Source organism: Dromaius novaehollandiae, chromosome W, assembly GCF_036370855.1.
Source record: "Dromaius novaehollandiae isolate bDroNov1 chromosome W, bDroNov1.hap1, whole genome shotgun sequence".
Classification (NCBI taxonomy): domain Eukaryota; kingdom Metazoa; phylum Chordata; class Aves; order Casuariiformes; family Dromaiidae; genus Dromaius; species Dromaius novaehollandiae.
The window spans coordinates 47,545,786-47,572,601 of record NC_088130.1 but is presented as its reverse complement, the minus strand read 5'-3'; the positions used below and the strand labels follow the sequence as shown (position 1 = coordinate 47,572,601).

The 26,816-nt window shown below is 35.7% G+C and overlaps 1 protein-coding gene across 8 annotated transcripts in view; it reads right to left on the bottom strand.

The window, feature by feature from the left end:
- Positions 1-26,816, bottom strand: part of ADAMTS6 (ADAM metallopeptidase with thrombospondin type 1 motif 6) — a 165,053-nt gene that overhangs the window by 27,095 nt on the left and 111,142 nt on the right. For 7 of the 8 annotated variants that reach the window (XM_026106722.2, XM_026106716.2, XM_026106717.2 and 4 more), the window contains 6 exons: positions 19,558-19,660; positions 18,279-18,412; positions 16,060-16,183; positions 14,646-14,726; positions 9,752-9,915; positions 7,681-7,819 (listed from right to left, as the gene is read on the bottom strand). In XM_026106722.2, the coding sequence (XP_025962507.1) occupies positions 7,681-7,819; positions 9,752-9,915; positions 14,646-14,726; positions 16,060-16,183; positions 18,279-18,412; positions 19,558-19,660 (745 nt within the window). Of the gene's footprint in view, positions 1-6,965; positions 7,055-7,680; positions 7,820-9,751; positions 9,916-14,645; positions 14,727-16,059; positions 16,184-18,278; positions 18,413-19,557; positions 19,661-26,816 lie in introns of all 8 variants that reach the window. The other variant, XM_064500710.1, reaches the window with a different exon arrangement.

Genomic DNA, 26,816 nt, shown 5'->3' with positions numbered 1-26,816 from the left:
CAATTAAATAAACTTGGAACATAAGAACATACAACTAAAAACAACATCCTTCTACCACTGGGAACCACTTTATCTAACCCTCTTCACAAACTGATCAAGCTCCCTCTTAAACCCAAGTGCATTCTTCATCCCTGAACTTCACAACTCTGACTATTAGAAGCATTCTAATTTCCATTCTAGATGTATTAATACACAATTTATAGTATTTTCTTAAGTCAACACATTCTTTCAGTTTAAATAACTTCGCTTTGCTAATCAAGCCAACTCTTGCAGTCCCTGCATGGAAGTTAGATATGCCAGCTCCCTTGGTCATCCTCACAGCACTTCTGTGCACGTGCTCACGCTTATTACAGCCACAATACAAACTGCCCAGTACTGCAGAGAGATTCTACTAGTGCCTTACCCAGCGATATTAAAAATGTTCAAAGAAATACATCCTGAGATCATATTTGCCTTTATCATGACTACGGAATAATACCCCACTCCTTCCCTATATGTCTCCTAGCACTGCATTATCAGCAAATTTCATTGCAACTTTCTATTTTCTAATACTTCTAATACAGTCAGAACAAAAAAGCCTGAAGAGTCTTATGAGTCACATGACAGATCTATAAGGGGCTCCTTAGCACTGCCTTTTGGCCCAATAATATACATTTTAAAAGCACCTCTAGTCTACTACTCTTTTCTAATCTTTTATTAGGTGTAGGTGATAACAAATACTTTACTAAAGTCTAGTTGAATGAATATATCACATTTCCTTGGTCTAGAAAATGAGTTACATAATAAAATGGGATAGCTGGCTAGTCAAGCATGACCTACCATGTCATACTTTATCTCATTTCTCATTAATTTCTAACTTAATTTCTAATTTTCTATTATTTTTAATAGATCTTTAGCTACAGTTTTCATCAAAATATCAAATCAGTCAGCACTGCAATGCTGTTATTTTTTATATATATATATATATAATATATATACGCATACATACAGTGAGACATAATTTTCTTCAAGTCTTTATTTTGTTCCTTTACTACTATTTTAGTAGAGAAAAACATATAAATCACTGTAAGAAGGGGGGAGACAAAACTTTACCAGGTCAGGCTCTCCTCTTTAAACTCTTCCTTTGATTCCTGAGAAATATATAGGAGAACTAAATGCCTTGGAAGCTGTGACAAGATGATTCACTTGAAATTCTATTACCTATGTAAACACATTACAGTTTTAAGGTAGAGGCAACAGATGAGATAATTAAAATATAATTAAAATAAAATACGACAAGTCTGTCACCTGAGTAGAAGGTGGGTTTTTTTGCATTGCTCTACTCACACTTCACCATGAAGAAAAAGAGTATTTAAAAACGGTCAAGCCAAACACTGATGCCAGTAACATGGTGCTGCTAGCTGACAAGAGAATTTATGTTCAGCTCTGACTGATGAATAATCACTTATCCTTTCCAACACAAGCTGGCTTAATTCTCTTGGTTACTGATATAACAATATGTTGCTCCCATAATGAAGTTTCCTTCAAATGCAATTGCTTAAAAATAATTTATGCATACTTTATTTATGAATTATATAAATTATATAAATTATGCATACACATTGTTAATAATGTATGCCATTCTATCAACTACATTTATGGGATATTTTAGATATTATGTTTTCACTAAAATTCCTACTGGCATCATATGCATTTCCTTCCAGGCTTTGGCTAAAACCTGGCAGCCTCAGGAAATTCATTTCTGAAGAGCTACGCAGTAAGAAAATACTCTCAGGTACTATGAACACAAAGCATTATTGTGCTCAGTTTTCAAAAAAATTTATACCAGCCATGATATTTACTGAATGCAGGTCAGGTAGCATATCGCCCATAAGACAGCATTCACCACTATTCACTCACAAAGTGAAGATTCTTTAATCCATGCCAGTTGGACATGCTGGTCCAGTTTTAAGATGTTCTGCAGCATGTTGCCATACAGTATGTGTTTTGTCATATAAGAAACATAAGTATGGATTAAGTAAATGTTAAACTATTGCTGTCTAATTACAGAGTTACTTAAAATAATATTGCATAAACAGAATTCAGATTCTAACTTCAAAACACAAAAAATAAACGGAGAAAAACTAGCAACACTGTTTTCACCCAGAAAACAGCTAAGAACTTAGTTATCCCTGTGGGCCTTGAAAAAATCTTTTTAAAGTATCAACTCTTCTGAGTATATGGTCTCTGAAAATAATCTAAAAGGCACAGCTAAGCAAGTTCATTTAAGCTCTTGGGGGAATAATTACAAGCAGTTAGACAGAAACATTCTGCTTTCAAATCTACAGATTTATAGTTTATAATAAAAGACATAAATTGTCCTCATGACTGGTCAATGCAATTCTAACAGAAAACAAAACTCCAGTGGTTTAGTGACCATATTCCCTAGAGATTTGAGATGTTTTACAGATTTCAATTCATAAATAGTCTGCATGACTTTCAGCAGCCAAATTTAAAATTACACGGAGCACATTTTATTCTTAAATTAAAATCACAGTCATGTAAATGCTGTATCTATTTTTAAAAGCAACCCCCCAAAATTGTGGTTTGCAATTGCAACAGCTAATTATAAAGATGCCAGTACCAATACATAGTGAGTCTCGCATCACTAAAACTAGTGCATGCTGGTTAACCCAGACATACTTTCTGAGCTCACTCATCAGATCACAAGATACTCATCACAGAGCCAAACTTACATTTTCCTTGATGAGGACAAATATGTTTTATTTGTCCAAAGACAGTTTTATAATTCATCTGAGGGCATGAAAGAAAAACACAGTAGACACCATTGGTACAACACTGATCAGCTAAGGAAAGTAAACAGCAATCAAATTACTTTTAATAATATATTGACTGAATATTTTAAACACCCACACAAATATGTAAGATATTTAACTTATCTGGAGATGAACTCTAATGGAACGAAATGAAATCAAGACCAATGCTTAGGATACCTGATAAATTCCAGATAATGAGGCTTTCATCTTAGACTTTTACTAAGAATGGGATACAAAAGAAACATAATGGATGTGCACTTACTGTAATCCATTTTTAATGTCTACAAAAATAAAACTACACAGACAGACTTTTTCCTTTAGTTGTTGGATTTTTTTATACAATACCAGTAGCAGCTCACTGCCTTATTAAGAATACTCATGTTTCTGAATGAAGTCAGACACTTGCCCTTGGAAAGCTACAAGATAAAAGGAAAGACAGGCATGAAAATCAAACTATAATTCAGTGATCTGTAAGTGATATATATTGCCCTTTTCTGTCTCAGTACTTTCTTCCTCTCCTTCCAACCTGCATTCTATTAAGCTTTATTTCCTATTTCTCAGTATTCAAGTTTCTCCTTAGGAAACGGGAGGATTCCCCTCACTTCTTTCCCTTTTGTATATTGTGCTATCCTCTGGTACTGTTTTCCTGTGGTCTTGTCTAAATCTACCACCATTTTACAGAGCCCTACAGTATGATAAATACACAGTTAAAAGACAAAAATTTGCAAGCAGGCCTAACAGATGCTTTGAGTAGCACTGGTGCTTGAAATGCTTGTTCTCTATTTCATCTGTATTTCACAGATCTGAGCAGGCATGCATTTTTACAAAGGTTTCCCCTTCAAATATGACTACATAGTATTATACACAAAATAATGTACTTTTTCTTTACTAACAATGAATCTATGGTAAAGCTTGAGGGCAAGGTCTAATTTGTATCAAATATGGAAATACTTAAACAAGAGAGTAATAACCTTTCCTTTCTAAAACTCTTTACTCAGAGTAGAACAGTTATCAGCGAAATTTAAGGAAAAAGATCCAAAATTATTATGGAGAATGCATGTAGTTCAGTGCTACATAATGCTCCCAGAGATGAAGAACTAGGTCAGGTAGAATGATTCTGAATTTTAAAGATAAGTTTTTCCACATGGAAAATGCTTGTTCTAGTGTACAAAAAGACAAGCTACAATTCTGCGTTTCCAAGCCTAAGAACAGATACAAAGAGACAGACAGGTCCAGTGAGATATTAAAAATGAATGAAATTCTGTTCTCATCCTACACAGAAATGCATGAATCCAGGAAAAGAAAAGCATTGCCTGCTATCAGGCATGCTTTTTAAGTAGTTGGTAAATCAGAAGAACCTATTTTTGGTAAAACTCAAAAAAACAGCAAAATAAAACTCAGATTTTGGAGGCATGATGGTCCAGTTTAATGCCACACAGCTGTGAAAAATAAGGAAAAGCCAGAAAAGAGGCTTACTATGAAACTTTGTATTAATTACAATAGAATTCAGGATTGAATGCACCTAAGTTATTCCTCTCCCTGTCTTACGTTTCGGCTTAGTTCACTGTACAGAAAATGATGTTCACTTGCAGAGCAACTACGAAATATTTTATTCTTTTCTTCTTTAATACGCATGACGCTACTAAATACACACTCTTTATGTTCTCTTACTATAAAAAGTCTAATTCCCTCCTGGTCTTTCAGATGCAATCTAAATATGCTATTGTCCGTCTCACAAACTTTAATTTATCTTCTAGACTCCTCTATGAAGAATACAGAGGGAGAAGGGGTATAATGTCTGCTCTGAAAAGAATCCATTAATTTTGGGTGCCAAACTGAGTTTTCAGAACACTTAGCATTATACACACTTTATGGGATGATGAACTTCATGCAGTTCCCAGGGACTTCACTGTGAGTGCTCAGTATCTGGCCTTTGTGCTCTGCTTCAGGACATTCAACACACATCTTCAAGCTTACAACACAGAAACACCACTCTGGTAGGCTGCAAGTCCTCACATTTTTAACTACTTTGAATCAAAAAACATACACCAAATAATAACTATGCCTTAAGTGCTATGTGATACAATATAGTCAGTCTGATATAGAGGAGACTGGCCTAAGTAGCATGGATGTGAACAGGAGGTAGTCTGTAACACAGCCTCAGGATGAGAGATCGGTCCCTGGCCGATTGGTGCGTGTTTCACAGAACAGCCACAGCAAACAACATAAGATTTCACAGTCACCCTTAAATCTTTCATTTCCTGGCTTCTAAATGCTTGCAAATCTGTATGTTGATAAGGTAACTTTTGTACATTGGTAAGATAGCTTTTTAAGTGCAACATACACCTAGACAAAAAGACATAACATTAGAACACACACATGTCCAGAGATGGGCACAAGTTAAATATGTTCATTAGAGTTTAGATTTGCCTTCAGCTGCTCTATGCTTTAATATAAAAGTGTATCTGGCTAGACTTCATCTACAGCTTTCTTAGATGACGATGGAATACCATATCCTCAAACCTTTTCAAACCTTTAATGTCTTTGTACTACAGGCCAGCTGTACAAATTACAATATGAGGCAGAGAAATGTTGATGCCTTTCATCTATTTACAATCTGTACCCAAATCATGTTATTGTTTTTTCAACATCATAAATAAAAAATGATTTCCTCACTAGTATTTCTCACACATGTTCATTACTTAAACAAAAAAAACCCTTTTAGTGGGCAATTCTTTAATTTTTGAGCTTTTATCCTTTGATGTTGAGCAAAATTTCTCTTCTAAAGACAGATTTCAAATAAATAGAATTTCAGTACTGGACTTCATAAAGAATCCTATAGAAATAAACAAAGCCAGGCAGTGGCTTCATTTCTAAAATTTCTCACACTTCATATTTATATTAGCTAGCTTTTCCAGTTACCGTGTCTGTGTCTACAATCTCTGTCTCCCTTTTCTTTTTCCCTGACTCAGCTCCTTTTTAGAATTGTGTCTTCTTTTGGCATATGGTAAAAGGTGTTTCATAAACTGGGAGGAATAGAAGGTATTCATATGGAGAAAACAGATACAGTTTTTACATGCATTATAGCTACAATGAAACATTTATTCTCTGAGCACAGATCTTAATAAGTTACCACAGTATATCCTCACATTAAGCTGAATGAAAGGAGAGAAAAGTGCACTGTTTAGTCACCACAAGCTACTTAAGAAAATCTTCCAATAGAAAAAAAATTCAAATGAGTAATAAATGTACACAGACAGTGAATGTCAGTGATTCACATGTCTTTATTTAAAAGTTAATTAATTATGTCAAAATGTTTTTATCTAGGCAGAGGCCTACTCCTTTAGATTCAATCATTTTCTCTCTATAGTTCTGAATCTGTGACACGACAATGATTTGCATGACAAAAAGTCCATAGCAAAATCCTGTCTCTACCTATATCAGTGGGAGTTTTTGCCACTGACTTCAGAAGTCAATTCATTAACTGGCTGCTGTCATAAAATTAGGATTTGGTAGTACTTGTAAGTTTCTGAAACTTAGAACTGTCTTTTGCTATGAGACAGACACTTCCCCTCTACCTTTCTACTTCTCTCAAACTTTAATTTTTCTACCAGACTCACCAGTGTTAAAATATTAGTTAAAAAAGCAGTCCGTCACACAGGTGGTTACAAGAATCCAACAAATGAACAATAATAAAAAAAAAAATTAAACAAATTTGGCACATGCCTCTATTTGTTTCAAGACTTTATTTAGTGGCACAAAAGAGAAACTATACTGCTTTGTGTCTTACACACAGCTAAGCAAACCAACAGTACTTAAACAGCAAACAACTCTTAACAGCCACAGCAGGATCCAGCAGAAAGATGAGTCAAGATGTCTCTAAACATAACCACCTCCAGTAGCAAAAAAAAAAAAAAAAAAAAAAAAAAAAATATATATATATATATATATATTTGGTCTGAAGGTTCTTTAAATAAAAACAGTTGTTTCCTCTTGCTACTGACAATGTGCTGCACAGTAGAAAGCTGAAATTCTGAGGTGGATTTAAAGCACTCTCCCTGATCTTCTGCAATTGAGGTATGCCAGGGAGATGATGCATTCAGTCTCCAGAGAGAAGAAAGATGCTGTTCACACAGCACTTCTACTCACCAGTCCATGCAGCAGCAATGGTGTTGGCTTTGAAGGAAGCCAACTGTCCTGCTCTCCCAGCCAGAGGTAAAGAATTGCATTGGTGGCCACTAGAGGGAGGAGGATTAGGAATACAGTAAATTGTGGGCAAAAGGCACCCATGATGAAATCACATGGGACAACCTACAAATCCCCCACCACTGCCAATAGGCAACAATTCTCAGATACTGCTATGGGCTGGGAGGTATAATCCAGTTGTTATCATCTCCTACAGAAGAGCTGCTGGTATGCATCCTGAACTTTGGTGGCTGGAGGATAGGAGGGCTGACTAGGATCACATGAAGTACACATACATACATACACACACAGACACATCCCTTATTTATAGTTGCCTTCTGATTTTTATCTCCTTACTTAAAACTTCAGATGTCCTTTATCAAGAAAGCTCCTGTGAAAAGCAAACATCCCAGCTTCAAGAGAATCTCAGGAGAAGCATGAGCAGCCAGAGACACACTGTGCCAAGATATGCTGTATTTAACACAAAAATCTGAACATATTAAATGTAGTTGAAAACAAACAAAATCCAACGTGAAAAAATAAATGCTCTTTCACTAAATTAAGTTTTGAAGCATATCTGAAAGAAATATTTTCAATTAGTTACCCACATCATTATGTAATAATGTGTATCTTGCAATTCAGTTTACCCTTTAGCTTGACTGCCTGGTATGTGTCTTACCTCCAGCACAAGTGGCAGAACATTCTGACCAAGGCAGATGATTCCATGCAAAGCCAACTTCATTGTCTCCACTGCCAGTGCGAGAGATGGGAACATTGAATTTATACCTTATACCCAAATTTTGTTCCTGTAGCAGAATCTGTAGTTGAAAACAACTGGTTATACCATTAAAACAGGCAAGCAGAGGGCAACTACAGTGACATTTAATCTAAGTATGTGTTATGCCTTGTGGAAGGGAAAAAGGTAATAAAGCAAGCTGTAATAGTTCTTTCAGGTACTTTCAAAAGAATCTGGACTAACTTTTAAAACATACACAATAATACTTTTCCTTTGTATAAGGTGAGCTTTCTTCCCCCTCCCCCCCATTACTACCACAAATTCATAACTTCAGTCAATTCTTTATTCTTGAAATAATAATTTTAGAAAGCTAGTTTTCATGAAATTAATGTCGTAATGGAAAATAATTTGGTAGCTGAATAATTTTTTGAGGTCAAAGTTGGTTAAGGACATTACTGCGCAAAAATGCAACATGACTAAGTCGCAACTGAAATCTTGCGAGGAACTACCCACACAGCAGTTGCGAACCTAACATTCTGACCTTGCTCACACTTCTCGTAACTATAGTAGTAACGACAACAGAGGTCATTTTCCCCTATTGCATTAGCCAACAGAATTAACTTGGTGAAAAAGAGAATTAGCCTTTAATGAATATCATTATCTCTCACTGCAGCTTTAGCAACACTAGCCACTATGAGCTTTTGGTTATCCTCACGGTTGAACTGCCTTTCCATCTATCACCTGTCCAACACTGTGCTCTCTTGATGAGTCTAGCCTTTGATTCTCTACCAAACATTTTTGTTCCTACTATTATATATCATGTATGTTAAGATGCAGCAGTCTGATACAGCTTAGAGCTACTTCTCATCTCCTTCTACCTTGTTACATTTTGCAGGAGCATATCTACCTATCTCTATTGGACATAAGAGCAGAAAACTTCTGGTAAGCGAGTCAGTGGCACTGACTGAATGAGAAGGGCACTATAATCACTATGTAATTCATTTTATAGGGACTCTCTAGCTTATCCACAGCTGCAGCAGAGAAAAAATGGATTCAGGTGTTTGAAAATATGGTCTAAGATGTAAATACCCAGGGAGCAATCATTCTTTACACAGAAGTGTCATGTCTCGCTCAAACAAACCCTGAGCTGCAAATCTGGAGGCTGACAGAATATACTGGAGAAGTATCACCCTGTTTTCATACTCTTCCTCAGTGTAACAGTAGGCTCACTATTGCCTACTGTCAGACACTGGGTACAAGGAGCTTGGTCCCATCTTCCTCTGTGACGTTCTCATGTTCTGTACAATCCATTAGGAGCAACATTTGTCAAAACAACATACTTTAATATAGCTCCAATCATGATACTCTTAAGTATCCGTTCTCCATACTCTTGAGTATCCATAAGGAGGACAGTAAGAAATATGGTATACTTCACCCTCAGGCCATGTCTAAAACCAGGTATCTACAGATCTGTTAGGAAAGTAAAATGCACTCTGTAGATATTACACATCACCACCACAGGCTGATGCAGTTGCTATATGCTTTTCTCAACACTTTCATGCATCAGAAGCATGCAGAGATACAATATGCATCCCATTTACAATTTATGCTACCATTATTCTGCAACACATTTAACACAGACGGGAATCTCATCAGGGGTATTTTCAGTGAGATTTTCTGGGGGGTTCCTGACTTTATCCCCCTTTTTCATCACAATGTTTGCCTGTCATTTTTGAAAGATAAGAAAGTTGAATTAAAAAATTATTGCAAAGTCTTAGAACTTGGCAAGCTGTATACTCTTTTAAACACTACCTATTTTATTAAAATATTATATATTAATATCATATATTAATATTATATATTGATATTATATATTAATATTATATTAAATTAATATTAAAATTATATTAAAACCTACTACTGGTACCTAACACTACTCCATTCATGGCTTCATCTTTCCTCAGAATATAAATACATATTTAAAAATTCAGAAATATATCAATTATAACTTTACCATGACTATGAGATTTTCTGATGTAGGGCCTAGGGCTTCCAAAGACTCAGGTTCATCTGTTGGTCTCTTGTAATGGAAAGCTGTTCCAGCAACATCAAACTTTCTTGGCCAGTCAATAGTCCAGGCACCATTAATATAGTAGTCATCCTCTTCAGATTTTAAAGCTTAAAAAAAAATACAAGCCACCTAAAAATTGGAAGCAGCATTTACAATAGAGAAGCCATTGCAAATTAAACTACTAATCTGTCAGACGTATGTGAACTTCACATATAAAACCTTTTCTTTAGCACTGGTCAAAATATTCCTCATGCAGTTTGACAATACTGCCTTTATCATAATCTTCAATGGGCAGGCATACTTTGCAGATTTCAACATGCACGTGCTATGAGCAATAAAAGAGAATGCCACATGCAATGTGCAACATGTATTCAACGCTAAAGCTGAGCCCATCTGCAATGTATTCTGTTCTACATAGATGTATGTAGGTCTCAAATTTATAATCAGCTAACAATTTAACCTTCAGATTATGTATTCTGTGGTGTAGGAAATGTAAGCTGAGAAGAAAAAAAAGAGAGAAGGAAGACTGAGTCTGAAACATGGTCAGTACAGCTCCTTTGCCCTGTGTTTTTTTTTTTTCCTTCTCAAAGCATAAATCCAAGATATTTTCAACACAAGACCAAATACTAGCTATTTCACCTCCAAAGATGTCTTATTATTCCTAATTTACAGCCCTAAACCACAAAAGTACTGCAGGTAAAATACAAATCTCTTAGTAAACTGACTAAGTAGGTTGGACAGGCAGATTTTGTTCAGATTTTGTTGATATTTTACCAAACATATTAGATTAAGTTTCTAAATATGAAACTGACTTTGTATCTTAATATGAATATTCTGTTAATTAGATATTGAGTTCTTAAGGTAATAACGAAAATTACTAGATTATTTGGCATTCCTATTTACTTTAAATAAAATGTGTTCTTAGAAGGAAAATGATGATTGAAAACATGCAATTAAATGGAGATGTGGTCTTTGTTGAGACAAAACACTCTGACTGCTGGACAGGGAATTTACATCACAATCATAAGGAATAAGACATCTTAAGATCAAGGTTTATTCTCAACTACATCTTTGTGGACAGACGGCTTAGCTTAAACAGTTAGGAAAATGGTCTTTATAAATGATGCTCAAGTTTTCTAAAATAGATTAGAGAGCATTTCTGTAAAGAGGAGACAGTTGGAGAAGCAGTAACATTCTGCTGGTGACAGCCACATTCAGCCAGGGCTAGTAACCATTTCTGTCAGTACCTTAAAGTCTGAAAAAGAATGTCTTTCCTTAGCATAAATCTAATTCCACTGAGTACCCTGGATTTACTCTGGAATCACACATGTGCTTCGGGTGAAGAAAACTAGCTCTGACACATTCAGTTATCTGGGATTCTCGAAATAATTCAGATTCCTTAAGTCTATATGGGTTTTGTAGTACAAGAGAAGTAGGTAGTAAAAAAAGTGAATATCAGAGAACAAGACAAATTGTAGGCAGTACTGTATTAAAAGAAAGGAACAGAACTCCAACTATTTAACTATTTTAAGTAGGTATATGAAATAAACACATTACAGCTGAACACCAATATTCTGTTTTATTAGTGATGTCACATTGCCACACAGCCAAAATTTCTATCCACTCTGCTTTCAAAAGATCTAGCTCAATTAATAGAATTGCCATAGGATCTCTCAAAGCCAGCAAGACATATTCAAGTGTCTTTTATTCCACCACTCTCTTTTTCCCAGATGTTTTCTTTTCAGTATGTCTAGTCTCTATTAACAGCAAATAACATGATGAATTCTTGAATTACATTATTTGAGACATATAAATGAGAACAAATGAGACATATAAATGAACACAGGAGAACAAAATGTTCTCATGCATGTTTTTACATAATTCATCATTCTGACCTTATATGCTATCAATTATACACTATATGTACTCAAACTAATGTATAAAGTGAAGCAGTTCATTTTTCCTTGCCCGCCTGCCAAAGAAAAATGCATTTGCATTGTGTAAATAGATTTGTTCAATGTCAGTTGTTATGCCTAGGTGAAGTTCACACAGCTGTGAGCAGCATTCCAATAATATAATTACATGACAACATTGAAGCATACGTTGACATAATGCTATTAGCATATGAGACAGAAGAAACACGTTAATATCCTAACCAAATCACTTATAAGAACTTGAGAATGCAGGAAACCCAGGGGAAACTAGCACTCAACACTGTTGCCTAAGGAGGATGTAAGGGAAGATGTCAACCCAGATAAATCCATTTCGGGGAAGATAACAGCATTGCTCAAAAAACGTTTTTTCAGCGGCAGTGAAAACAGGCAATTTTGTTGTTGTTGGGTTATTTTTTGGACGGATCAGTTTAAAAACTGATTTATTATGCAGCTGCAGAAACATGCACTCATGCTGGAACAACACAAGGAGTGATACTGGTGCAGAAATGAGCAGCCAGAGATGGGGGGAGGGAGGACAGGTGCTGATTTAGCTAATAAAGTTGCCAAATTGTCTAACTGCAGCCTAAATGTGAGGCCAGGGCTTGCAAAAGAACTGGATCTTAGCTTATGAACTGTGAGGTATTTCTTACAAGTCAACCTGCTAACTGAAAGGAAGAAAGAAACCTTGAAGCCAGTGTGAGAGCTACAGAGGGAGGTTGTTATCAATTTTTGTGTATTTCCAAATGGAGCAATTGCTTTCTTAGACTGTGTTCACATATTTGGTAGCAGTGCATAGAAAACCAAATATAAGAATAAGTTTAAATGGTTATTTTCAGCTGAATCAGTTCCCTAATTTGGTTCACAGAGTGACCACAGAAACAGCTGGCCTGGAATAACAGACAGAATTCCACAGAGATAAGGAAGGCGCAGGGAAATTGACACTGCCACTAAAGAAATGTCTTTAAAATAATACCCTTGAGGTACCTGTTTTAACAAAATAAACACATTTTTAACTACCATCATGTTTGTATAGTGCTTTTAAGGGAACAGACAAATTATAAGCATTCTTTTCCCCAGGAACTGGTGATCCAACACTGGTTCACACTCATAGTACAACGCATCGCACACAAAACGAAACTGGCCCCTCAGACTCGGTAAGACCATCTCTCACTAGGATGCAAAGGCTCAACTGTAAGTCGGAAACACAAGGACCAGTGAGAAAGAGGAATCCCCCATTCGTGTTAGCTAGGGCTTCTGTGACTTTACATTTTTGAATCTGTGGCCAGATTAAATACCAATGCTGCCGCCTGTATTTTTTACTTAAGCAAATAATTTGGCATTTTTCTTTCATTTTATATAGATTTGCTAATCTAAATGCTTTTCCAGATCACTTTCATTTGCTTATACATTAGAAGAAAAACAAACTTAACTGTAGCAGCTAAGAATACTTCCTTTATTCTGACTTTCAGGTACCCAGGGAATCAGAAAAACAACTATCTTAATTTGAATATAACATTAATACTGCTATAGATTTTAAAGCTACAAATGGCCTTTTGACAATGTGGTTCTTAGCATAAAATGACTATGATAGGATGCATTGTACGCCTCCCTCCCACCGCCTCTGATTGACAAGTCAAGTATAGGATATGTAAGCAACCTTACCAGCAGTATATTTTGACAAGGGGGAGGGGCCAGGGGGAAGCGTGATGCTGAAAGAATAATAAACACTCTTAATTGCTGGAGTAGTGGATGTTATTATTCCTGCAGAATGGAGGGAGACTGATAATCTGCTGAATTATGGGAGAGTGGGGGCAGGCAGAAAGAAAAGTAGGCAACTGAAAGTAGCGGGTACCATCATTACTACAACCAATTTAGAAATTAATGTACCTAGGAGGGTAACAGCCCTTCAAACTCACACTTCCATGCATCATCCTTTCCAACACATTAATGTTATAGATAAATCATATGTATATTTTTGTTCCTATGGAGCTAAGATTCACAAAGTAGCCTAGTCAACTGCTGTTCAGCCTGAACCAGTAACAGCTTTTGGTAATGTTAATCTATTAGTTTGCTGTACAACTCATCAGCATTCTGAGCCACTTATGACTGAAAAATGGGCGTTCTTGCACTACTGTAAACTGAATGCTGTGCATGTCAGGGCACAAAAACTTTCAGAAATGCGTATTTTGAGTTTGGTGAAGCCCGATTAGTACGTATTAGTATTACAAAAATGCAAGGCAAATTTAAGACAATCTTTAAAGAAAGGAAAGATAATCTGGGAATCTAAATTTAATTCTGTGCTTTACCACAGGCTTCCTCAATGATCTCAGTTAAGCCATAGAGTTTTTCTCTGCCTCATTTCCCTTATCTATAAAATAGGAACAGCATTAAGTCCCTACAACACAGAAGAACTGTGAAATTAATACATTAAACTATGTTACGATAGAGAAACAGCATTATTTAAAAGAACATCTGAGTAACTACGGCCGTTGTTGAAAGATTGTTCCAAGAATAACACAGTGTTTTAAAATAGTACAATCCCCCCCACATAGACTTGCCCAGGTGGCAGACACTCCCACAGAGTGAGAACGCAAATCATGTAAGAGTTCCCTATCCACTTCAGCTCAATGTCTGACACTTTGAGTAGGGAAGTTTACCTGATTTCACAGACGTGGACAAGGAGGGTTCACATGCTGCACTTCATTAGCTCTACTTCGGGAGAATACATTCTAAACAATTGCTGCTCTTTTTGCACCTGTCTGACCGCCATCTAAACTATCATTACCTCCATTGCTTCTGCTAGGCGTACTACTTTGTGTTTGGCCAAACCAGAAAACTGTACCTTCAAATCACTTCATAAAGTTTATCTTAGTAACAGTCTGCTACGTAAACCATCCTCTTACCAATGTAGTTCTTCGACATTGCCACTTCTTTTATTTCAATGTGCACAGAACCTCTTGGAATTTGAATCACTTCCATATAGCCTGTAAGATACAGATATATGGTTTAAGGTAACAACAAGAAATAACATTTAAATCATGAAACTAACAATAAATTATTTACTACTAACAATTAGTAAGAGATTTGAGATTCAAATGTACTCGAGCATTTTCTTTCAGAAGATATAAAGGAAAATTTTTTAAATTTCAGACACAAAAGTGAAAGTGATATCAAGAATTTAACACAGAGTCAGGAATCCCTTTTATTTATTTTTTCTTAATCCTAATAATGTCTTTTCAACGGTGAATCACAAGTAATTAATGCACAAATTGACCTTAGGTTCACAGGATAATCCAGGTTGGAAGGGAACTCAGAATGTCACTTAGTCCAACTTCCTGCTAAAAGCAGGGTCTGCTAGGAGATCAGACCAGGTTACTCAGGGCTTTATCCAGTTGGCTCCTGAAAGCCTCCAAAGATGGAGGCTGCCCAACCGCCCTGGGCAACCTGGCTCACTGCTGTACTGTCTACATGGGGAAAAAGATTTTTCCTTATATGCAGTCTGAATCTCTCTTGTTTCAACTTAGAGCCATTGTCTCTCATCCTCCCACCATGCACCCACCACTGTGAACAGCCTGGCTCTCTCTTCCCTATGATCTCCTCTTAGGTATTGGAAGGTTGCTACTAGGAGCCCACAAACTTTCTCTTCTCCAGGCCAAACAAACCCCATTCCCTCAGACTCTCCTCAAAGTGGTAGCGATGGCTCCAGCCCTCAACAATCTTGGTGGCCTCCCCTGAACTCAGTCCAGTCCATCAATATCTTTCTTCTATCAGGGGGCCAAAAACTGGACACCGTACTGCAGATGCAATAGTACTATTTATAATATGAAGATGGTGATACTAATATTGCATTCTATGAGCTAAGCTTTCAACTAAGTGCTCATATACATTTCCTGAGATCTTAATAACATGAACTCAGAGATGCTTCTGGATTTTTTCTATCCTAAAATTTCATGTATGATTAAATATCAGATTCCATCATACACACTAAAATTGTACACAAAGTTTCATTTAACATATGACCATAACTAATGAATAAAGACAAACTACATACTTCTTTTTAAGTGCATTAAAGTCTCAGAGAACTAAGTACTGAGTAATTAAATATATTGTTGTATTTTACATAAATCCAAACTGTCACTGAAAAAAAAAATCCAACTATGCTAAAGGAAGTCGAAGTTTCTAAATGAACTATAGCTTCAGTTATGACATCTGCAAGAATGATCAGCAGCAATGCCATGCTGGAAATCAGCTGATCACTGTACTTGCAAAACAGCCATCAAATACATTGTACAATAGAATGGATGTATATATGCATACCTCCTCTGGGCAATGAATCATTGAAGAAACCTTCAATGGCTTCACATGTACTCCCATCTCCTCCACAAACACGACATCTATCTTCCTTTGCATCAGACCCCAAAATGTTATCACAACCTACATGCTGAGAACAGGTGAGAACAAATATTGTGGATGGTGTTTCTTTGCACCATTATCTTCATAGTTTTTTTGAATGGTTTCTCTCAAGTTTGAGATACTCAATTCTTTATCTGCTCTGTTTTGGATAGCTGTTATCGTAAGTGGGTTTCCACTTACCAGAGGAAGAAAATCAGGAAGCGGAACAATCCACATTTTATTAATTAAATCTTGATTAATAATACTTTATCTTTCTACAGTGACTTTCAGTAAAGAATCTCACTGCATTTCACAAATAATGTAATTATTAGGTTATTAATAAATGATTTGTGCAATTTTTATTTAATATTACAAGAGTTAATTTTGTTCTATCTATATTGCTTTGTTAAAGGAAATATTTGCTGTGCGTTCTTTAAACATTTATGCAACATAAATGGTACGTTTGTTTCCAAAGGAATTTACAGCTTCGCAGACCATCTTTCCACATCCTGCAGGCAAAACTTGCAGTTACTCTATGCAATCCTAATTATTTTAATAAGAAGTTTGAATTTAAAGGGTAAATGACTTCACTGCAAGAATGAATGCAGAATGAAGCTTAGTGAAAGGCTGAATTACATACTATTTTACATAGGATTTGAAAGCCTTTGAAAAAAACAGAAGAGCTCTGTAACTGATCATAAACAGTACATTTCCGATTATCTACTTGGGAAATCTACGTACAATGAGCAATGATTAACTTCCTATAACTTACTGATTCATTAGACAGATATATGGCAGCTTTATAAACTTGGTTTTAATTGGGTTAATTGTGTAGCAATATTATTTACCACCTTGTAAACAGAAAATACATCGGTTATAAGAGAAGTTAAAACACTTTAATTAATTGATAAATTAATATTCTAACCAGACCACGTACGTTTCAACTTTTTGATTCACCAAGAAGACAGAGACCTGATTTTGTTATATATTTCATTCTCAACCGGAGATAAATTCTAACAATTTAATAAAAAACATTTTAATGACAAGAAAACAAAAACTTCTGTTTTAAATTTATATTTTTATTGCAATTCATATGCAAAGTCTAATTCTGATCTTTCTTAAATTTCTCTTGAATTCAAATTATCACTGCACCCATTTTTGTGGAATTGTCAATAATATCGGCAAATAATCATCAGTTTTAAAAGATTTCTCAAAAATACTAAAATCTTTTTATGCATAAAGTACATCAGAATTCCACAGTTTACTTCCTATACTTTGCTTTGGCTAGTTTGCTAATACATGGCAAACGCTTTTGATCTCATCACATGTTATCCAATAATCATGAATCTTCAACCCTCAGTTTAGCAAAGCACTCAAGCATAGGGTTCAGCTTCAGGTACGCTAGAGATTTCAGTGAAATCAAATAATTAGAGTCAACGGCACTACTCAGATGTTTAGACTTAAGTACATAATTAAATGCTCTGCTAAACTGAAGCAGCAGTGGGATGAATATAACCAAAAATATGGCACAGACCTCCAATTCTCCTCAAATTCATGTAATACAGTTCTATAGGAAGCTTACAAGATAATCAGATCTTTAGTAAAGGGAAAATAGTTGCATGGTTATGCAATTTTGTCATAGAACTGCAGAGCAACAGTGACAACTTCCTGTTTTGATTACACTATCAGTAGAGCTGTTTGCAACAGGATGAACTAGTTAGAAATAGATAAAATTTTCACATATACTGTCTTTCAGCCAGAATGGAGTTCTAATTGGAAGGATGGAACAGGCTTTGGAAGCGTGCAAGGAATCTGTTTGTCTCCTGTTGCCTTTTCCAGTGATGCTTCAACAAAGACTGCAAAGCAACACAAGACAAAGACGACAAAATGCAGAACTGGTAAATGGTTAAATGTAACTGCTTTAATATCTAAGAGAAGCTACTGAAATTCAAATGATTTGTCTCATCTATGCAAATACCTTTCTTATCTTTTTGTCTCAATCTTAACCTTTCATTAAGAATTTGACTTTTAAACAAGCTTGTTCCACGTAGGTAACAAGTGAGTACTAGTACCAAATGTACGAGGCATGACAACAAGTACCAAACACAAACTAATCCATAAGTAATTTATAAAATATATGTAACCTTGCATTCTCCATTTATACAGATATCCAGTGAATCAGCATTGCACTGAGTCCCATCTATTACTGCAGGAGCACGTTCAGTGTAAAAATTATAACCTTCAGCCAAGCAGTTTAATGCACATGGTTTAACCCCACCTAGACAATAAAAGCAAAGAAAAAAATAACAGAGAATTCTTGAAAAGTTAATAATTAAAAAATAGATACACAATCAGATCTGAAATTTATAATCTTATCTCATACCTGACATATATAACGTATACACTTTATTTTACTTCCCCTTATTGATTTCTCTACTTGACTCTTCTTTCTTGCAAAAAAGATTATTTCAGCTCATAGTAAGATATGGCAAGGTTGGCTGGCTCCATAACGATTCCATTATGTTAATACAACCCTAATGATCATTGAACAATTTAAAATAATAAAGACACCACTTCACCATTTGAAAAACATAAATAACAGAAGAACGTAGTCCTAGTAACATGTCAGCGTAAGTTTCAAAAATCATGATCAGACTCTATTTCAGTTAGAAATCTAGTCCTATAACTTGAATTATACTACGAGTCAGGCCAGATGATCACAATGGTCCTTTTGGGCTCATAATCTAAAAAACTAAGAATAAAATCATTCAATTCAATTAAATATAAAAACTCAAAGGAGGCCATGGACTTATTCATGCAGAGTTTAGAATATAAAAAGACAAAATAAGCAAAGGGCAACCTCTGAACTCCAAAAAATGACAGAAACTCCATTATATTTGACTAATGTGTCCCAAAGAAGAAGAAAACTTACAGTAGTCTCCCCTGTTTCAAAATATCCTTTTCCTGCACATTGCAATTATTTATAACTCAATAGTTGAAGTAATCTTTAGAGACTTTGATAACTACTATTTCTCCTTTCTCCTTTTCCTCATACTCTCACCTCGGGCAAGGAGTTCATCAAGATTTTTATACTGAACTCATCACTGTAGCATCAAAGGCACCTACAGGTCACCCATGAAATCCCTAGCTCTATAGTGACTGTAGGTTGAAAGGGGCTCCATATTTTAGAGTAGAGTCCCTAGAACGATGCTCGCTCCCTTTCAGAGTAAAACAAAACATTGCCAAAATACAGCTGGCTCGTCTGTAATGTTTTCAACTATTGACAAAAGTACAAGGTTAGCAAACTTAGCTCACAGTATATTGATTAAAACATTCTATTGACAGATACTACTTTCTAGACAATATTTATATGACTTCAAAGACTTTAAGTATGTTAGTATATTTGCAAAAGCCACACATTACCTCCAGTGTAGGGTTTCCAGTTATAGTACTTTCCTCGGAAAGGCATATTATCAAAGTCTGCACATTGTTTTTCTCGAAAATCGCGGGCCCCTGAAGGACACGGCTAAAATCATAACAATAAAACAGTTAATTTCTTGTAAATATCAACATAAAAGGAAATGCTTATATTAAAAATAAAACAGCGCAAGAGCCTACTATGGTGGTTCCCTGCTTTATTTTTGTGGCTCTGATTCTGACACTTGCTTTACTCCTTTTCAACTGGTGTTCAGGTTGAAATGTCCATTTTGTAATCTTCGGCAGGCATGAAATAACTGAAGTAACTTAAACAAAGTTAAGTGTTACAACCGTATCCATGTAACTCGACAGTCAAAATACTGTCAAACTACACTTCATAATCAATCCATCAGGTATCTTCTTATAAACACACATAAAAACCAGCCGAAAAACTAAAACACAAAATCATTTTAGTAAGAGCTCTAGGCTCTGTTGTTACAGCTATACTGAGATCTGTTTTTAAGACATAAATAATCAAAATTAAAACACTTTTTAGAGAGCTGCAGCCTACTATCACCTTTGTTTACGCGTAGCTTTGAAAAAAGCATTGTTTAAGGCTGAGAATGAGACCAGATATGATGTTTGGTCCTGATTCTTGGCAGTCTCCAAGGGTAAAGAAATCAAAACTGCTTTCATTTATATTTTTACTACCTCTCATTACCAGTTACAAATCTGGAAGGTAGCTTCCTTGTTTGGAATAAAGGTAGATATAGATGAAATTCATCTCAGAACAGAATTACAGAAGAAACTGAATTCTCTGCACTTTTTCACATTTTTCATCGGCAGGTTTAGTTTTGTAGTAGTAACAGCAACCAACCTTGAATACCCATAGTATTCAAATAGCACATTAAACATTACAATCAATGTTTAATTAGCTGTTGTAACTGCAAGCTTCATCAGAGTAAGTATTCGAAATACAGATTAAAATCATCTTTAGACTGAAAGAGAGAAAACTTGTTTGACAGAAATTGCAGTTGTTAATAAATATTACTATTTTATGAGCAACAGAGGAGTCCATTTTATGGCACTTTTACTAGTCTTCCTATATATCTAAGCCAGTTAGTGCTGTTCAGGAATTTGAAGTGCATTCAAGTGAAAGGGTCTGTATAAACATTCACAGTAAAAATTTACTGCATAATGCAAATATTAACATAATAATTATAATTCTCAGCATACATTAATCAAGCTCCTATCATAGCCAGCCCATTGCACTGTGATTCAGAAACTACAGAATTTTTTCCAGTTTTAAAACTGGTGTAATATAATCAAAAACACTGGACATCAGACAATCTTGCAATTTAAAATTTTCTCTATAAAATACTCTTCTTTCCTTTCTAATTAAAAATATATTTTAAATATGTTTACCAGTAAACAATGGTAGTGTTAATATTTTTAATTCTATAATCCTTTAGATCATAATAGTGAGAATAAAATATAACTGTCTGTTAATAATTATTTAAATTACTAAATATTAATTAATAACATAATTTTTGAAAAAAACAAAATAAACTACCATAAATTTGCTTTTTGAAATTGGTATCACCAATTAGATTCACCTTTTTGCATCATATTCTCCAAGCAGGAGAAGGATCACCCCGACCTATCTCAAAGCTCAAGTCTAAATCTAATATGGGTCACTACATCCTATTCTTCAATCCCAAATGCTTACACACTAACTTACAAGGCTGGTATTTAAACTGCATTAAGCTACCATTAAAAATTAATTAAACCACGAGCACACACCCCCAAAATCACCAAAACCTTATCTGAAGTAGTTACCTTAGGACAACACAATAAAATATAAAGATTAGTACAGAACGATCATGACTTCCATATTTATAATGTTAAAAAAAATTCTTGTGATCGCTCTTTCGGATGCAGTCTTACTTCTATTTTTTGACAGTGCTCTTGGATGTATTTTGAGGGAGGCAAAGCAGAGTCTTTCCTTCACTCTATTAAATACTGCTCATTTTTTGCCACAATTTAAACTACTTAAAATCACGGTTTGTCTCCTCTTTTCTTGAAGACAACTCTGACAGTCTGATACAAGGCCAGCTCGGCACAGACGTGCTCAGCCTGGAATCCGGCTGCTGACAAGAGCAGGGGGCAAGGCTGGGCACACCCGGGAGCCGTTAAAGCCATGGTGGGAGCAAAGCTACTCATTCTCCGTACTTGGACAAAACACATAGCTGCTGAATGAATGCTCCACTCCGAAGATACTATATACAGCAAGGGTGGGGGCTCCTGTACATTCAACACTACTATCTCTGCATCCAGCATTTCCTACTTCTCTCAGGTTGCCACTGAGATAACAGCTTTCAAAGAGAAGTGGGGAAGGTACAGGAAATCACATTTCCGGTGACTCATCCACTGACAAACAGGGCTGAAGCAGCCCTTTTCCTGAAAGCACCACATATGCAAGGAGCAATTGTCACTTTCCACAGTGTGAGAAAGAGCTGAGCTGAATGATCAAGGCTAGGATCTAACAGTCCATACTTCTCTGGAATAACATCCCAGCTTCCAGCTTACTGGTTCCAGTAAAAGTTTTGCTTTTCAAGTTGTAGAAACAGTAGCTGCTGTTGAAGAGGATCATCACTGCAATTGCACAAGACAGATGATGGGAAGGCTACTGCTGTGGCATACTGCAGTATTTATTTGTTTAACCTTTTTCCTTAGAAATATTTTGTTTCCTATGGAAAACAAAAGCTAAAACCCAATACTCTCCGTTAGCCAAACCACTAAAGGAGGAAGGACAAAAGAAGAAGAAAACTTCAAGAAATAAAAGAGTTTGGGTAGCTTTTGTTTTGAAATGTTCCACAGCACTGAGAACTTAGGTGTAACTTAACTTTCTAAAGCCAAGTATTGCTTCAGCAAAGTTTGTGGAGAGAGTAAGATGTCTGATTAGGAGACAACTTGAAAGACTGTCAAACTTTTCTCCCTTCCCCCACCCCCGCATAACCACCGTATCTCTGTATGACCTAAAAATACTACCTATATAAAAACAAATAATTTGTAGGAATGCAAGATTTTAATATGTTTTCATCTCCTTCCCTAAAAGAGAGGGTATAATGGAAAACAAAACCCAGAAAAAGATGATGTAAAGTTTGTAATTTGGTCACCAATATTTTATGTCCCTTCCTCATACTCGATAGGCCAGCTTCATCTGCTCAAATTATCTTTTGTATCCAAGACACAACCATGATTCTGGCACATGTCATGTGTCCTTTCATATGTGACTATGCTACATCAGAAGAATTCTGGCCACAGCATTAAAAAAAAGTGTGGAAAATTCTACAATCACGGCGGTAGCTAAAGGCAGCACAGAATGCAAGTGTTACCAGTTTCACTGATAGTTCCTAGATCCTTCGAGGCTGTGTGGATGTGTGGATGATGAAACATTAACAGAATGGGAGAAAATGCTACTAGAGAAAACCTTTTATCAACCACCTGGGCTAACAAGGAAGATTGAAAACGCTTCTGGCATAATGGGCACAGGTCAGATCCTTCATGATACTTAAATAAATATGAGGAGACTGTCCTGGAAGGGAATCACTCACAAAAAGATCCTTATCAAAAAGAGTAATGATACCAAAGGCTTTGATATTGAATGTCACTTTCATTCTGGAAGTCTTATTGCACAAGCTGTTTCTGTGGCTGTAGGGAAACTGGTTTTACTTACACTAAGGTACCTGTTCTTAAGGCAGAGCTCTTTCAGCTCTGACCTGCATCAGCAGATTATGAATTAATGATGGCACTGTCATTTCCAGAGCTAACTAGTTACAAACTGAAATGACTGGACATAATTTAGACACCGTATATTAATACCAGTTAGAGCTCTGAATATGTCTTGAAATGCTGTACTTGAGCGGGTGAGAACAGACCCAGAGATCTCAATAAACAGTCACAGAAAGCACTGTAGATAGTGGTGTGGCAGTGTTCCTGCTTTCTCAGTATTTTTTCTGGTTTCTGTAGTCCTGCAGATTAAATCCTTGTTTACTATATTGTGAGCACAGCTAAATCGGTTTCATACACTAATGATATCAAAGCTTTTGGGTCTAACAACACAAATCCATTAATCTGTAGGCAGACTTCATCATCTTTGTAAAGAAAAAACCAACAACAAAAAAAAACCAAAAAACCCCCATCCATTTTGGTGGCCATGTCCTTTCAATGAATACTGACAAGTGCTAGCACTCATCTCAGGATCTTGCTCTTCCTCTGAATCACTAATGTGAACACTCTGAACTATTAGTTTGAATCCCACTTTCAGCTGGATTTAAAGTTTTCAGACAGTCCTCTTGAAGACCACAGTTACCACGTAATAGTCTGAAGCCTAAAACATTCTGTAGTCTGAAGTATAAAATGCAGCCTACACTTACAAGAAATTTTTCTGTTGCATATTTTTATTTCCGATCTTTTTGACTACCTCACTACTACTCTAGAGCAAGTAACTCAAAAAATGCATTCAAAAACAACAGGTATAGAAATGCAAACAGGTTACTGCAAGGCAAGCTACAACATGCATTTACAAAATATCAGCTCTTGGGTACTGACTCCCCATGTACTCCTTCCCCAAGGTAAATGGGCAATAATTGCTTCTTTTTATTGGGTAAATTATTTCTCATTTTGCACGAGGTACAGTATGCATATGGATAACTCCTGGGAAGCAACAGTCTGCTTGTGTTTCCAAACTCTCTTAGGAGACTGCAAAATATGAGGTAGGACCCCAACAAATATGCAGCTTGTAATCTGGTCTGAAGAAGGTCCTGAGTAGAACATGATGAAACGATTCAAATTTTGAGTGAAAAAAAAAATTCAATTTAGAAAGAGTATCAAAATTTTTAAGCCTGAAGCAAAAATAGTTTAAAGAGTGTTAACAAATCATTGAATCAGTGTTGACATAACATTGAACATCTGATCTCACAAAAATCTATGCATCTCAGAGCTTCAAGGCAGGCAGCCTCCAGTAATTGAAGTCATCAGGTTTCTTATCAACAAAGGACTATACTGTATATCACAGAGGATGAGAAACACAGACAGAAGAGAGAGAGCTGAAGCAGTAGCTGAATCTCAACAGGTAGCTCCTCACATGAATGCAAATCAAAAAAAAAGTTTTGAAAATGTTAAGAATTATGAAAGCAATGAACAATGTCTGTGAATGTATGCATAAAGGAAGGAACTAACAAAAATCATTTACCTACATTTTGTTGAGAGAAAAGGCACAAGAAAAGGAATCTTCTGAAGATATGTATACATACATACTTTTATATGAATAAAGCATTCACAGAACCTTTTTCACTGTATTAAAAAAGTTAGAAGACTTAAGCTTCACATTCTATATATGTTTTAATCAGACTTTAACTAAGTTATTATGTGTCTTGCAACTCTATAAACATGTTTTTTTTAAATAAAAGTGCTTTGGTTGGAAAAAAATGTATGTTTTTGTAAGAGCCAGAGAGGTTGGTGTTAGAAAATAAATTTCTGATGATTGTGTTCTTTCTACCACCCTTTTGTTTCCAGAACTCATTAGCTAATGTTCTCTTCTGCTGACCTCAATGTTTCCATTAGCAGATGCCTTTTGAATTAAGAAGTCATATGGCTTTGAAAATCTTTGATGAAAAATATGCCTAGTAGGAGTGTGTGTGCTGCTTCCAAAGAATGAAAATGGTCATAAGAAAGGGCAACATAACTAACTCATCTCTGAAAGAAAAATGAAGTCATAATGAAGGAGTTTTTTACTTATGAATAGTAGGAGCTTTAGGGAGTGCTACTTTTAAAATTACAGACGGACAATGAATGTTGACACTGCAAAAAAACCCCTCAACAGAAGAGATGTACAAACAACACATTTTTCATAGAAATGATGACAGATCTGCTTGCTCTTAACACTTACATTAATCAAACATACCATTCCATTAAAAATGTCAAGCAATAAGGACCATCATAAATTTTGAAATAAAATCTACTAGTCTCAGCAATTCTTATTTATTTAGAACCCTAAAAAGTACTATAAAAGAAATGGACTACAATCATTATAACCATTAAGATAGTAAATTTAAACTGTCAGTCACAGTATGTTTATGCACTGAAAAACCATACCACAAAGGTATGCTAAAAAAAATGCTTCACAGTAAAACCATAACAATGGCATTTCCAAACTGTCTGGCCTGAGTCAGCCTATTTGTTTTCAAATGAAATGCAAGTTTCCTTTCCAATTTCCTATTTAAATTATTGATTGAAATCTGAGTATAGGTAGGAAGCAAGTGCTTTGGAATACCAGACTGTAATTTTAAAAGTTTCTGACACACTGGAGCACTGCTTTGAAATAAACCAATGGATGCAGTTCAATAAAGACAAGTTACTACACTTAGGTAGGAACAATCAGCTATACAAGTACAAGATGAAGAACGATTTCCTAAACAGTAGTTCTTAGAAAAGGATTTGGACATTATGGAGCAAGACAAACTGAATAAATGTTATTGATGTTTTAAGAAAAGCAAACACAATACTGAAATGTACAAACAGAATCTCTTCACTAAGATGACACGATCTCCCCTTGCTACTGAGTTCTGAGAGCTACAGTATTGTGTCCAGATTTGAGTACTACACTTCAAAAAGATGTGCATTAGTGGGATCCCAAAGAAGATGAGAGAGAGACTGCGGGAAATACAGCTGTTAGTCTAGTGTAAAGATGACTGCAGAGTCATGAAAGTGATCTACAAACATGTAAAAGACTGCCACAGAGGGAATATGATCAGCTCTCTTCTATATCCCAGTAGGGATAGCGTAAGTTAACAGCCTTAAATGAAGGGAAAATTCATGCTATATTTTAGGAAAACTGTTCTAACAGTAAGGATATTTAAGGATTTGAATAGTTCACCTAACATAGTGAAATCCGCATCACTGGAGGTATTCAGAAACAGATCAAACAGTTGCCTAACCATCAGGTGAAAACAGTTTAATGACAGTTGATTTTGCCTTTCAGCAGTGGAATAGCCTAAATGGCCTTCTCGGGTACTTTCCAGATATTTCTTCTGCAATACTATCAGCTTCATCGCAGTAATAAGGAAGAAGCAGAGGAAAAGTATGGGAAGCAAAATAGACTAGGAAGAAAACCACGTCTGAAAAGTAAGTGTCTGAGAGGATGGAATAAAATATAGTAAGAATAAAAGAAATTCTAGCAACAGTGCAGCAGTATCACTAGG